The sequence below is a fragment of the Cebus imitator genome, unplaced genomic scaffold (assembly GCF_001604975.1).
Source record: "Cebus imitator isolate Cc_AM_T3 unplaced genomic scaffold, Cebus_imitator-1.0 Scaffold370, whole genome shotgun sequence".
NCBI classification, from domain to species: Eukaryota; Metazoa; Chordata; class Mammalia; order Primates; family Cebidae; genus Cebus; species Cebus imitator.
In genome coordinates, this window is record NW_016107685.1 from 1,973,425 (window position 1) to 1,987,958 (window position 14,534).

The 14,534-nt window shown below is 38.0% G+C and overlaps 1 protein-coding gene across 1 annotated transcript; it reads right to left on the reverse strand.

The window, feature by feature from the left end:
* Positions 1–3,095: 3,095 nt before the first annotated feature.
* Positions 3,096–4,559, reverse strand: LOC108288296 (olfactory receptor 52D1). The gene has a single exon (XM_017507180.2). The coding sequence runs from the start codon at positions 4,524–4,526 to the stop codon at positions 3,570–3,572; it is 957 nt and encodes a 318-aa protein (XP_017362669.1). The 5' UTR covers positions 4,527–4,559; the 3' UTR covers positions 3,096–3,569.
* Positions 4,560–14,534: the final 9,975 nt, after the last annotated feature.

Here is a 14,534-nt window from a genome sequence, read left to right on the forward strand (position 1 = left end):
TCTCAGTTTCATTCTTCTAACTATTGCCACTGGCTTCTGGATTTGCCCTCCCATTCCATGGAAATCACCTTCCCTAACATTAGCAATGGCCTCCTAATTGCCAAATCCAGTGGGTATTTCTTAGCCTGCCTCCTTTTTAAATCTTTTTGTGGGGTTTAACACTAGTAGCACAGCCCGTGATTTTTTGTCATTGGTCTTCTCAGTCTACGCTGCAGTCCTTCGGGGATTGCAAGTTCTTTTACATTTTTTCCTGGCTCAGGCAAATGCTAACACCTCTCTTTCTGTTCTTATGTTTTCCTCTAGACTTTACTTCCCATTTCACTGAGAGAACAGATATAGTGAGAAAGAATACTCACAAATTTTCACTTCCACATCTACCCACTTATGTACATAGGTGGCAATATATTCTACCTGCTCTCCTGCTGCTGTAGATGGAATTACTAAATCCAACTATTTCACATAAGGTAAGTGTAGATTCCTTCTACTCAAGAACAGTCTTCCTCTCTTTCCTTTACCATCAAACTTTATTTTAGTAACTACTCAAAGAGTTGTTCATGTTCATTGACACGAATTTCTTTCCTCTCTCCCCTTAGACCTACTATAATAAGCCTTTGCCCATATCACTCTAAAGTTTGAAACCATTCTTATTAGGGTAACCAAAAAATCTCTGTGTTGCTGGATGCTGTGGTCATTTTTCAGTCATTATTCCTGCCTGACAGCCATATTTGAGTAAATCTTGTGTTTGATGTACTTGGTCGCCTCCTCTTTCTTGAAACACTTCCCCTTATATTCCTAGTCATTATACATTTTAAAATTAACTCCTCTCTCAAAGACCTTTGTTTCTCACTTTCCTTTGTTCATTCCTTCTCATCTCTCAGACGTCTTCACTTTGGAGTTCTTATCTTTCCATTTTTTTTCTCATTTCCTTGGTGTTTTTGCCCAGTTGCATGGCTTTAAATACCATGTATACATTGATGAGTTCCAAATTTGTATTTCTAGTCTAGACTCCTCACTGAATGACTGACGTTTGCAGTCAAAACTATGAGACATTTCCTCTACAATACCTTAGAGATAATGAACGAATCATTTTCTCCCACAAACCTGTCTTCAAACAAACAGAAGGCAAATCCACATTTCTTGGTGCTCTGACCAAAAACCTTACAGACATCCTTGACTTCTCTCTCTTGACAAAAGTCCATTGTTATCAAATCCTGCTGGCGTTACCTTCAAAATACACCCAGAATCAGACTCTTTGTCACCATTTTCATTGCTACCAATCTGCAAATTGCTGGCATTGCAATAGCATTCTAAGTAGATTCATTGTTCCTATCCTGGTTCTCTACTCCCCCCACCCCCTGCCTTTTTGTTTTGTTTGTTTTTTCTCTATTCTTGACACAGCAGCTATATTGATTCTTTAAAAACCAAGATAGGTTATGTAACATTACACAGAGGAAGAAGCAGGTAGAGCGAAGGTCTGTGATTTTCCTAAAGTCACAGTTTCTGATTAACAAAGATGTAGGAACAAGAACTCTTGGATTTCAGAGTTTGTGATCTTGGCTCTCTGCTGCTCCATAGTCAGAATCAATTGATTCCTTTGAAACAAGTGAATAGAAACTGTGTCTTGTCTTGGCCTTATACAGGGAAAGGGATAAGTTATGTTCCAACTCTTCAGGAGTTTAGAATCTCAGAAAAAAGTAAGAGAATAATCTAAATCACATGAAGATATTACCTATTAATATATTTATAATAAAAGCAAATTGAATGTTTCTCTGCTGCTGAGGACCATTGTTAGCACATCAGAATAAAGTAAAATAACATGGAGTGAGATGGAAGAGAGAGAAAATGGAGTTTCTTCAGAGCTCAGAGGGAAAATTTATTTTTTGTTTTTTTGAATCTTACATACCCAGGAAAATGTGTGTGTGTGTTTTTAAGTATTTTATAAGAGAGACAGACAGACTTGGTGGGGCAGAGTGAAATCTGGTTCTGGAGATGTGCTATGGAATTGGGGAGAACATGGCAGGGTCATTCTTTAGGGCCTTACCAGTGTTGAATTACTTAAAATTGAATTCAGAGTCTCCCTCAGCACAAATTGAAACAGCTAGACTTGGGGGATAAAGGAACAAGTTTACCTAATAGGTCAAGATTCTGAAGTCAGGCTTAGTGCTAACTCTTCTTTGCAGTTTGGCAGTTGCACTGATTTATGTGCCAAACTGTGAGCTCACTTCTCAAAGTGGTCCAGGAGAAGGACTGTTTAAGGCTCTAGCAGGGTCAGATTCATGCAACAGTCTAAATGATTTACAGATGCTGTAGGGCTGGTGAAATCTATCTATACTCAAAAGCTGAATTTATTTTTAGTGCATAGGTAAAACCATATTTTATGCCTTTTTAGGGAAAGATGATGATGAACGCTGACAAGTGGTAATCAGGGAAGTTTCACCTTGGGAAGTCTTGTCTTTCTGTGTTAGTCATTGCATTGCTTTACTTCAAACTTCAGTAACAACTGATTGACATTGATCTATCACTATTTTCAGTGGAAACTGACTTACAAAATTTTAAGGGCTGCCCATATCTTCTCATCTGGGCCCGGCTTTTGAGAACCCCTCGAAATGTAATCACCGCCAGCTTCCTCAAACTCTTTCAGTAATCCTCTTTGCTATCTCCTTTCTGCACCATTGTTTGATACCTCCTTCTCTTCCAATCTGTTCCACCCCTCTGATTTTTCTCCTCTGAGCTCCTCTGCCCCGTGACAGCTCCTTGTGCGTGAATTCACCTCCACAGCTGAACTAGGAGCTCTCCATGGCCACAGCTGACACCCTCTTGCTTTACCCATGAACTTGTGATACTTTTTCCTATAATTGCTTTTCTAGATAAAAATACTCTCTGTCCTGATTCTTGAGGATGTGACTATATCTGAACAGCCTCAATGCAATGTAAATAAACAAGAATCAAATTACTGAATACTGGCTGTATGCCAGACGCTGTGCTAGACATACATTTTCATTACCCAACACATTAGCGTAATAAAGACATTATTCATTAAATAAACCAAGACTATAATACATGCCAGTATAATCTCTAACACATTTCCCATAATATTTTATTGAGTGCTTATTATGTGCAAGGCACAGATGAAATGCCCACTCTGATGAAGTATTAGAATGGTAATCAATCAATCAATTCAAAAGCAAATAAACACTGCAGAGTAAGTCATGCAGATAAATCCTAGCATACCTTTATAAATTTAAGATTTATTAACCAAATAACTCTGAGCTTAACCCTATTCCTGAAGACCAGGAATTGACTTCCTCCTCAATAAGTCATAGACACTTTTGAGACAAGTGTGAGAACATGATCACCTTTCTGGGTTATTCAGTCTCCCAAGGAGCCTCAGAAAAATAGTATGTTCAATGTGATCATTGATAGCTCCAATTCATCTGGCTATTCCTCTTCCTTCCAGAGCTCCCTGCCATGTAAAACCATTTCATTCACATCATCGGTGTGTGTCCATGTAAATGTACTAGACAGCTATTCTATACATTTTTTTTTAATCTCCAACTTCTGCTCAGAATTCATATTGAGGTCTTTCCCAGGTGAAGTAGTTTTAGAAGTCGACTCCGAATCTCCTTGGTTCTAGCTCCATAGATAATAGGATTGAGTACAGGAGGCACCAGCACATAGAGATTAGCCAGAAAGATGTGCACATGCTTGGGGACTTGGTGGTGACCAAAGCGGTGTGTGAGGAAGGAGAAGAAGGCAGGGATGTAGAAAACCAGGATGACACCAATGTGGGAGCCACAGGTACTCAGAGCCTTGTGCTGGGCATCATGAGATGGCAGATGAAAGACTGCATGGAGGATAAAGCCATAGGAGATGGCAATGAGAACAGAATCCAGTCCCATGGCCAGCAGAGCCACAGTCAGCCCATAGACAACATTGACAGTGATACTGGCACAGGCCAGTCGGGCAATGCCCATGTGCTCACAGTATGTGTGTGTCATGACATGGTGACCACAGTAGGGGAGTCGCCTCAGCAAGAAGATGAAGGGAGAGACAATTGCCATGCTACGGAATATCCCAACAAAGCCAATTCTGCCTATGACAGCATGGTTGAGAATGGCTGTGTACCTTAATGGGTTACAGATAGCCACATATCTATCAAAGGCCATGGCAAGTAGAATCGAGGACTCCAGAGCATAGATAGAATGGACACAAAACATCTGGGCCAGGCATCCACCAAAGGAAATCTCACCAGCATGAAGCCATAAAATGGCCAGCATCTTGGGCACAGTGGTAGAACTCAGAGCCAGGTCCGTGAGTGAGAGAAGGCAGAGGAAGAGGTACATGGGCGCATGAAGAGCATGGTCCCTGACAATGACCAGGATGAGGGCAGCATTTCCAGCCAATGCTACAAGATACATGACACAAAAAGGGATGGCAATCCAGAAGTGGGCAGCCTCCAGCCCTGGGATCCCTGTCAAGAAGAAGGTGTCTGGAAGATGGTTATCACTGAGGTTGGAATCTGACATTCTTCCTAGCAGACAAAGGGCTCTTTCTGAGTAGTATTGTTATGCTTGCCCTGTAACAACAGATATTTGGTTTATATAAAACAAAGATCTTTTTGTGAAATAATCTTTTTTAGGCTCAGAAAAACTATTTATTGTTTTTTACTTGTATAAGCATCTGAAATGACTCTACCACAGATAATTCATTTTTTTAAAACTTCTGCTAATTTCTATGTTGAACAATAATGATTTGAGCTCTATATCCAAAGCACCAAGATAAGCATTTATTAATCTTCTCAAACTGATCCTTCCAGACGTGTCTCCCTCTACATCCTGCACATCATTTATTGACCTCTAGTCCATCCACATCATGGGATGTTTCTTACCTCTCATTCGTACCTTTTCTCTTACCTAGGGAGTCTTATTTCTTTACTTTCCTCTTCTCTATTAAGTTTTAATACAAGTTTCCCCACTTCGCAGAAGCCTTCCCCTTCTAAACCGGTCCTTAGTAATCTCTAATTATGTATTTTTCCTACTTCCAGTATCTTACAAAATTCTATTGGGCTAGGACTGTGTCTTTATGGAACTGTAACCTCTACACTGCCTATGACTGGATCTGTACCTAGACATTTTGACAACTTCAATAAAGACTAAATTCTGATCATTCTTAGTGACATGCCATTGATGTTTTGAGTTAATGATATAATGATGCATTAACTTTCTTGTCTGTATTTGTTATTTACCAAATATACACCAAATCACTTCTGTATATATATCACCTGAAGTGCCTATGAAGAGGCAGGTAAACTTGAATGTGCCTTCATAGCATGATTGAATCTGTACAGCGATTTGAGCATTCACGTGGATATACTAGAAGGAAGTGTGAGATAAATCAGGTATCTTGTTGAGGAGACTGCCTTCAACTGTGGCAAAGCCAGTGTATAGTCCTCCAACCCACCAGCATAACGGCTGGATGTGAGGTCAGGTCAGAATGGCAAGTACTGATAGATACAAAAAGTGACGTATTCTGGATTTGCCACCAATAAAGACACTGGAAGGGGATTCTGCTCTTGCTGTGCAGGGATAGCTAGTATTATGTACATTCTCTCAATAACATGTATCCATAAAATAATTCTGAGTAGGAATGCCAGGAAATCTGAATTTAGCCCCGATTCTATAACATTGATTTGTAACTTTGAACAAATCTCTTACATCTCTGGGCAGTCACAATTTATAAAGGGCAATGAATGCAGTCATTGCAAGTTTTTCTGTCTGCTCATTATATGGCATTGAAAAAAATTCCAAAGCCTTTTTGTGCCTTAGTTTTTATCTCTAAATTGGGAATGACACCATCTGACCTAATGTCACAGAATTTTGTCGTTGACTAAAGATGAATATTTATGGAATTAAACATTTGTATACCCAGAATAACTCCCCTATTTTTTCTAAAATATAAGATATTTATCTTCTAACAACATATACTCTGGACAAAAGAGAGTATAGTTATCATTCATCCCTAACCAATGAAAAGACCAAGCCCAGAGAAGTGAACTGATGTAATTTAGTTCATGAGGCATTTTATTTGCAGAACTATGATTAGCTCTCGTGTCTCCTGATTCAGAGTTTGGTGTTTTTACGTCACCCTACTGTCCATTAATATGTCCAATACTTGAATTCCTATCTCTTTCAAATGAGGCTAATATCTTGTTTTTGTCTAATATCAATTCCTAATGCTGCAGTATCTTTACTCGTTATCTGAGCTCCAAAGAGGTGAAATTAGGGAGTCCCCTTTATTTGCATTGAGACTTTTTTTGTAAGAACAGGAGACATCTTAGTTGATTCCTACCATAATGGAGCACCTAGGACTGCAATACGAAGAAACACAGGCATATTTTACTGCAGTAAAGAGAACAGGTGGTGTTTAGGAGGTTATGAGACAGAAGATACAGAGCAAACAAAGTCACTGACATCAGCCAATGCAGGGCTGTGCTAGAGGCTCCTGTCTGGCCCAGATGTTCAGCTCTTCTGCCTTCCTACCCTGCGCTTTGGTTTAAAATGCAGAGGAAAGATGGGAAACAATGATGAACGCAGGGGAGGGGATGCCCATCGTGGGCTCTGCAGACGTCTCAGGCAAAATTAGAAGATAAAGAGCTGCCTGTGGCTGCTCAATCTCAGAAATGAGTCAAGAAGTTTCCAGAAAAGCTCTCCCAAAGCAGAGTCAATTATTTTCATGTAAAATGCCCCCACATTTCTTCCAACTCCTCCTCTTCCGGTCTCCAATAACCCACAGTACCTATTGGGCACATAGCACGGACTAGTCACTGTGTGGAACTGGGGTAACAACAATGAACAAACAGACAAAAATCCCTGCTATGAAAGAGCTTAGATTTTAGCAAGTGCAGACAAATAGCAAGCAAAATGCACAAGTAAAATATATCATATGTTGGATGATGATAAGGGCTTTGAAAAATAAAACAGAAAAAAGAGGGGGAGTGGGAGTGGGGTAAAATCTAACTAGGGCAGTGCGTTAGTTTGCGAGGGCTGCCACCACAAAGCACCACAGACTGAGTGGCTTAAAGTACAGAAACATATTCTCTCACTGTTCTGGAGGCTGGAAGTCTTACAGCACAATGGTGGCAGCGTTGGTTCTTTGAGTCCTTTCTCCTCGGCTTATAGATGGCGCCCCCTTGTGTCTTCAGTTGGTCTTCCCTCTCTGCCTGTGCTCTCATCTCTTGTTATAAGGTCAACAGCCGTACTGTATTAGGGCAGACCCTAATGACATCATTTTTTTAACTTTATTACCTCTTTAAAGATCTTATCTTTATATATAGTCACATTCTGAGATGCTGAGGGTAAGTTAGGACCTCGCCATGTGAATTGGGGGCGTGGAGGCCAACACAATTCAGCCTATAACAGGGATCCAGGGAAATCCTTGCTGGGAAGGTAGCATTTGAGCAAAGACTTGAGTCTAGCTAGCTATGCAGATATCAGAAGGGGAGAGCATTTCAGACAGAGGGACATCAAGTGCAAAGGCTGTGAGACACAGGCCTGCTTGATGGGTTTGGGAAGCAGCAAAGAAGCTATTGTGCTGGAGGACTAGAAGCCGGGGTGCAAGTAGCATAGGCAAGATAGGCTAGATCCTTAGGCCACAGAATGGACTTTGACTTTCACTCTGAGTTGCGGAGGGAATCTTTAAGGGAGAAATCACATTGCTTGTGACCTGCAAGTTCAGGCTCAAATTCATTGCTCAGCCCAAGCAGAGTCCATCAGGTGCTTATGCTGACGCCCCAGGGACACAAGGCTGAAGAGCTGGAGAAACAATTAACACATTTTCACAGAAAAGATACATCTATTTCTAGAGCTCTCACAATTAATAACTTCTAAACATTTTCTCAATTCTAGATAGTATTGCTGTGAATCTCCTTTTTGATGCACTTAGAAAATGTGAGAGGAAGATATTTTTATGTCATATGTGCTTTGATAAAATTTTGTAGGATTTGTGTACTGTCCATTCTTTTATCCTTTTTCTTTTGCTGGGCTCAGAGTGAAGAAGAAAACAGCAGAGATCTATCCTCCATCGCCTTTGGTGGGTGGCTATGATGGGAAATCTGCTTCTGACTTCCTTTTTTTTAAAATCACAGTTAGGGTACCATATTCTTTGCAGGTTATGCAGATGATGTACTTTTCATTGCCAGAGAAAGAGTAGCCAATCTGTATAATGCCAATTTGTCAAATCTGAAAATGCTAAAATCAACCAAAGCCTACAAAGCTATGAAGAATGTTGATACTGTGTAAAATCTATTGGAGAATACAAAACTCTTTAAAAGGGCAGGTTTATTCTCACATTGTCCATAAGAATATTTTGAAATAATACATACATAATGTTTATTTGACCAGAGGCAAAATGGGACTGTGGTAATACCACTGGGTTTGTTGTACAAAGACAAGGGCCAAGGCCCGGGTTTGTAGCTTCCTGGCTTTGTGTCCTCGGGCAGGTCATTTAAGCTCTCCCACCGGTAAACTGAAGAAAACAAGTCCTCCTCTGCTTCTTACACAAGTATTGGGAAGATCAAGTAAAGAATGTCTTTCTGAAGAACTGTATAAAATCAGATATTATCATAATCTATTGCATTGAGATTTTTTAATGATGACACTGGATGGTTTTGGCCTCAGCATTGGCACTGACCTGTGACGGTAGGGGAAAGAAGCTTGGATGATAGAGTTTAGAGAGCTGTAGTCACTAACATCTTCTGCACTTTCTGGCCTATTCGTGCCTTCTATGGAAGATTTAAAATGATTGTTGTAAGATACTCGCTACTCTGTGATTATCTAAGGAAGTGTGGACCAGAAAGATTGGGGCAAGAGCAGGTTCCATTTATTTCCCTTTAGAAAATCATGGGAAAAGGATATTGAGCTTGAGTATCATTTAGGTTCACAATGCAGGCATCCTTCCTAACTTGTCACAGGTCCTGTGTCTGCGTCCCCATCTGAGATCTAGATGTTAGTAACTTAGCTGTGAGTTCATTCACTGAGCATATTGTTGAGGAATCTGATTTCAAGCACTTACCTGCGTAGGAGACATGCTTTTGCAGGTGCAGCATGCTGAGGTTGGACCTCAGTGGAAAGGTGTGTGTATGAGGGTGAAGCTGTATGGGAGAGAGTGTGGTGGTGCACTGGCTTTGGCAGGTGGTGTGTATCTGGATGCAAAGTTTTGTTTAGGGAAGTGAAAGCTGTGTTTCTCTGCAGCTTCAAGGGAGTGTGGTAAGAGGAAGTGAAGGGTCTGAATGTATAATTCGTGTAGAAATACCTTATCCTTTCTCAGTTTCCTGGGCTTACTGAATGTCTTCAGCTCTGCTCTGCATTTCAGCCTCCTCTAGTCAAGGGGATTGGTAAATGGGGTTATTTATGGACTCTCTCTGTGATGTGCAGGTGTGAAAACCCAGATGGCATCCTCTAAGGATTTGATCTGTGGTCCATCTGTTGAGGGAAAGAGAAGAAGCAGTTGATGATTGAGAAAAAATGAGCAAAGAAAAATTTCCAGTGACTTTCCAAGGAAATTTGAAATCAAACATCTAGCCTTTTCCTTTATTGTGAACTCTTACTTTATCACTTCTTTCCTTGTCTTCTTTTTGCCTTCTCTTTACTTCTATGAGTCTCCTTAAATTTCCAGTCATTGTGAGTCCACCACAATTCTGTGCTCATGGGATGTTGGGAAAGATTTATGTGAATAGTGCATGAATGGTGAATAGTGCAATAGTGAATAGTGAACACATATATACATACTTATGCTATCATATTTCACTTACAAATTCATGTTGTAAGAGAAAAAGAAATTTGTGATGATGATAGTAGATTACTAACCAAAACTTAGGACCCTTCTGAACATGGCCTACTGCAACTGCCCTGGTGTGTACCACGAAGGCAGACCTTTTGGAGAATGACGTCAGTGCTCTAGCCAGAGCCCCTTTTATTCCATGACATTACTCATTCACCAAGTCCTTGCACCAAGGGTCACATCCAGAAAATTATCCTTTCAGGATTAAGTGCTTCTCTTCCTTAAGAGTACTGCCCTCTCTTCTCTTCTCAAATGAATTTAAAACCAGTAGACTTCAAAAATTTTATGTGGAAATTCCCTAAGGAATTTTCAAAACATTACATGCTGCTTTAAAATTTTTATTTTGGAATATAAAAATTATAGTTAAAAGTTTAAATGTAAAACAGGATGTAATTTTTGGTGTGTTATAAATATTGACATTTTAAAATAAAATTCTCATGTCTCGATTTAAAATGTATCCTATAAAAACTTTCTATTCTAGCAATTTCTAACCTGCCATTGTTCATTAAAAACACATGAACAAGTTTTTCTTAACTGTCAGAAATTTAATATTATTGCTTTATCTCACAGTTGGTTCATTACCTCAGATTTTTTTTCCTTAAATATATCATTATAGTCACTCTCACTTATAAATAATATGTATATGATTTGGAATTACTTGTTTTATTTCCTATTACTATAGGCTCAACATATTAAAATGTTTTATTACTGGAATTATTATAAGGATTCATTAATGAAAACTATATAAGAAATCTTTATGGTTTATAAATTATTGAACATAGGTCTAAGGTTTTTGGAAATACATATCTTAATGACATTGATAGGATTTTCTGTTTTCTCCCAAATTACTTAATGTATCCATAAGATAATATTGATGAAATGAGACAGGTTTTACAGTCAGTCATTCTTATGTATAAAAATTTAAACTCTGAGAACATGTATTTTCATAAACAACTTAGTTACGAAATGAGAAACTTTCATTTATGCAACGTAGGAATTACAGCATAATTGAGAGTAACTGCAATCAGCAACAGTCTTAAGAAAGGAGGCTCTGGTCCTATGAAATGCAGAGAAGGATACACAGCTGGGACCCAGAGCTTTGGTGAGAGATCTCAGCCAGGCGGTGCTGGTATGTCAGGGACATGATGAGGTTGGTTAAAAGTAAGGGAGAAATAGAAAATGCAAAGTGCAACCAACTGCTTCTATTAGATCAATGGCTGTTGCCAAGGACAAAACAGGTACTTGCATGACACTGACAGAAATAAAACGTGAACAGGAAAAGCAAATCTCTTTTTTTCTTTCATAATTGAGATTTTATTGGTTGAGGATCAGTACAGATATTTCAATTTGTACACAATTCTTAACATACATACTGAAAATCTAAAAAGCCATGCATTGTAGTTCTTTATTAAAGTTATTCCAGTGACTTTCCAGCTTAAAATTTGGAAGCAAATTGTCCTTAACAGGCTATCAAGTACCAGTATCTTCACATGTTGATAAGCTGTGGCATACGTCCCACCCACTCACAACTGAATAGCACATACATTACATATTCAAATTTTTAATCTTTCACAGCACAATGGCAAAGTTATTAAGAAAAGAGGACTACCACACCAAAGATGTTACAGAGTGCACACAATTCTGACAAAAAGAGCCATGATCAAGGAGTGGTTTTCTTTAGAAAACAATTCTGCTAAAAAAAATGAGAATAGAAATAATTTAAAATGTTCAAGACATTAAATGCAGGACTGACTCCATATTGTTATTTAATATGGTTTGTATTATAGGATATACAAACTAACCCCCCGTCGACAGAATGTTAAGCTGACACCAAAGATGTCAAAGCCTTCCGTAATTCAATATCCTGCACGATTTTCTGGTTGTACCAAAAAATAACCAGTGAATGATTTCACTTCTTAAATAAAGCATTTACACTTAAAAATTGGAATGAGGTGGGATTCCCTCCTTCTTAAAAATGTTTCTAGAGCTACTAAAAAAACCTGCATTTACAAAATAGTTGATAAAAATATTCCTCTGGATTGTACAAGAAGAGGGACAGGGACCACTGATAAGACATGGTATATGGTATTAATCAGACTTGGCTTCTTTCTCTCCTGCTTCACCAGAGGCTGGACTCTCCTCAGAGAGAAAATTCTTCTTTAATAACTTTGACTTATTTTACTTTAGTTCAAAACTGAGAGAGGCAAAACTGAGAGAGGCAAAACTATCCCCACTGGTTTATCCTTCATAATATATTTAAGTTCAGAAATTTCAAACATTGCCAAAATACTTTGATCTAAGGCAATACATTGTTCTTAAAATAAATAAAGGAAAGACAGGGGAAGCAGGCCTCAGGCAAGTATATGGTAATTTTATTGATCATTAAATAGGCCTGCTCTAGGAATTGGAATTGTTCCTTTGCTTGCTGAATGGAAGGGGCAATGCAGTAGATAAGAAAAGTAAGATACATGAAGTTTATTGATTTCTTTAAATCACAGATTTTCTACTACTGTGCTTGCAATTATACTTTTAATAAAGTAAGAATAATAAAAAACTGATCTTTTTCTACAAGAGATGATATATCTGGCAGTTTAGGCTTCCTTCTTTGTTCATAGTAGTGCTTTGATTTCTAACCTGGATAAGTATCACCAGTTCCTAATCTATTGGTACTAGTGAATGCTACATTAGCTGGCTAGGACTGCCATAACACAATGTCACAGGCTGGGTAGCCTAAACAACAGAAATTTGCTTCTCACAGTTCTGGAGGCTTGTAGTCCCAAGTCAAGTTTTAGCAGGGTAGGGTTTCTTGGCTTACAGAAGACTACTTTTTTCTCACATAGGATTTCCTTTGAGGAAAGTGTAAGGCGTGCAGTCTCTGGTGCCTCTTTGTATAAGAACACTAATTTTACAAAGCTGAGTTCCTACCCTTATGACTTCACTTCATTTAAATTACAATTAAAAACTCTATCTCCAAATACAGCCAAATTTGGCGACTACCTAAATGAATGCAGGGGATAATGAGAGAAATACATGCAGAATGAAACCCAGATTTTTTTGTGGTTGTTTAACAGACTTTAAAAATCATACCATTCATTGAGAAAAGGAAACTAGAAAGAATACATGTTGACTTTAAAATTTCTATGAAATAGCCAATTATAGGTACTAAACAGTTCTTGGGAAAAAAAGAGAATAAATTGTAACTAAAGATATAGATTTGACAATCATCAGTGTGTCTGAGGTAGTAAAAATTGGACATTTTCCAAGATCACCCAGGGAGAGTATATAAAGTCAACACTGAATTAATCTTAGAAAAGAGCTGTGGAGATTGTTACTGTTAGGAGAGAAAGTAGGGAGGGTGATTTTAAAAGAAAACTGAAGAAATGTAGACATGAAAGTATAGAATGAGAACCAGGCAAGCATAATGTTATTGACACAAAAAAGATAAAAACAATAAATAAGAAACATTCAGTTACATCAATGTCTGCACTGAAAGTCCATTGCATATAATGATATTGATAAGCTCTTGAGTTAAAATGATATTGATAAGCTCTTGAGTTCAGTGGTGACAGTGGACTCACAGTTTTATGATGTGGTAATACTGAAATACAATCCATTTAGGAATGAATGAGGTATAAGAAGACATAAGAAAATTGGGTGGCTGCTGAGTAGCTCATGGCTTAATGACTGGCACCAGATGTAATGAATGCACTTCTTTTACTGATCAAAGAGTGGAGAAAGAAATAAAATGTTCCAGCCCCAAAGTCAATGGGTCAGAGAATTAGAGAGGTGAGTTCAGATCAGTTCTTGAAATATGACACATGCCAGGATCATTACTTAGTTTTAAACAAAGGGAAATATGTATTTTTTGAAGAACTTGAGGGAGATTTGGAATTTAGGAAAATCCCTCTGTCAGCTGAGGGAAGAAATGGATGGATTCTAGCAGAGTTGAAAGAGCAGTTAGTAAGTGTGTAAGATACTATCATCTCCACTTTGATGATGAAGAAATTGAGAATTCAATTATGCTTTAGTATCATATCACTGATAAATGACTTGATATTATTCTGGGTCTGATTCAATATTGTTTTTCTTTCTTTGTTTTTGGTTGTTTTTAAACCAAAATATAGCATACTTCCTCTTCTTTTCACAAATACATTTTTTTTCTTATGTCTACCAAGACATAGGGTGATGTCAGGGAAAAAGCAGAGCAAATATCTTTAAAAAGCAACTAATAAATTGGTAAAAATGATCAGAGTCACATTTTTATGTGCTATCTTTTCACTCTCTTGACAGTATCTTTTGATACACAAAAGTATGTAGTTTTGATAAGTCAAATTTACCTACTTCTTTTTTTTTTGCTCATGTTTGATGTCATATCGAAGAATCCATTGCAAAGTATAAGGTCATGAAGACTTACTCCTATATTTTCCTCTAAGAGTTTTATTGTTTTCCTTCTTATATTTCATTCTTTAATCAATTTAATTTTTTATATGATATGGGTAAGGGTTTAACTTTGTTCTGTTACATAAGATACCAAATTGTCCCAGCACCCATTTGTGAAAGAGACTATTTTTTTTTCTATTGAGTGGGCCTGGCACTTTAGTCAAAAAACAATTACCACAAAAACCAATTATCTCAATTAGCCTATTCCTTTAATGTAATGTCTATCCTTATGCCAGGTCCAAAATGCTTTGATTACT

Excerpts from the sequence above, each read along its gene's own strand:
- LOC108288296 (XM_017507180.2), bottom strand. The coding sequence starts at position 4,526 with ATGTCAGATTCCAACCTCAGTGATAACCATCTTCCAGACACCTTCTTC.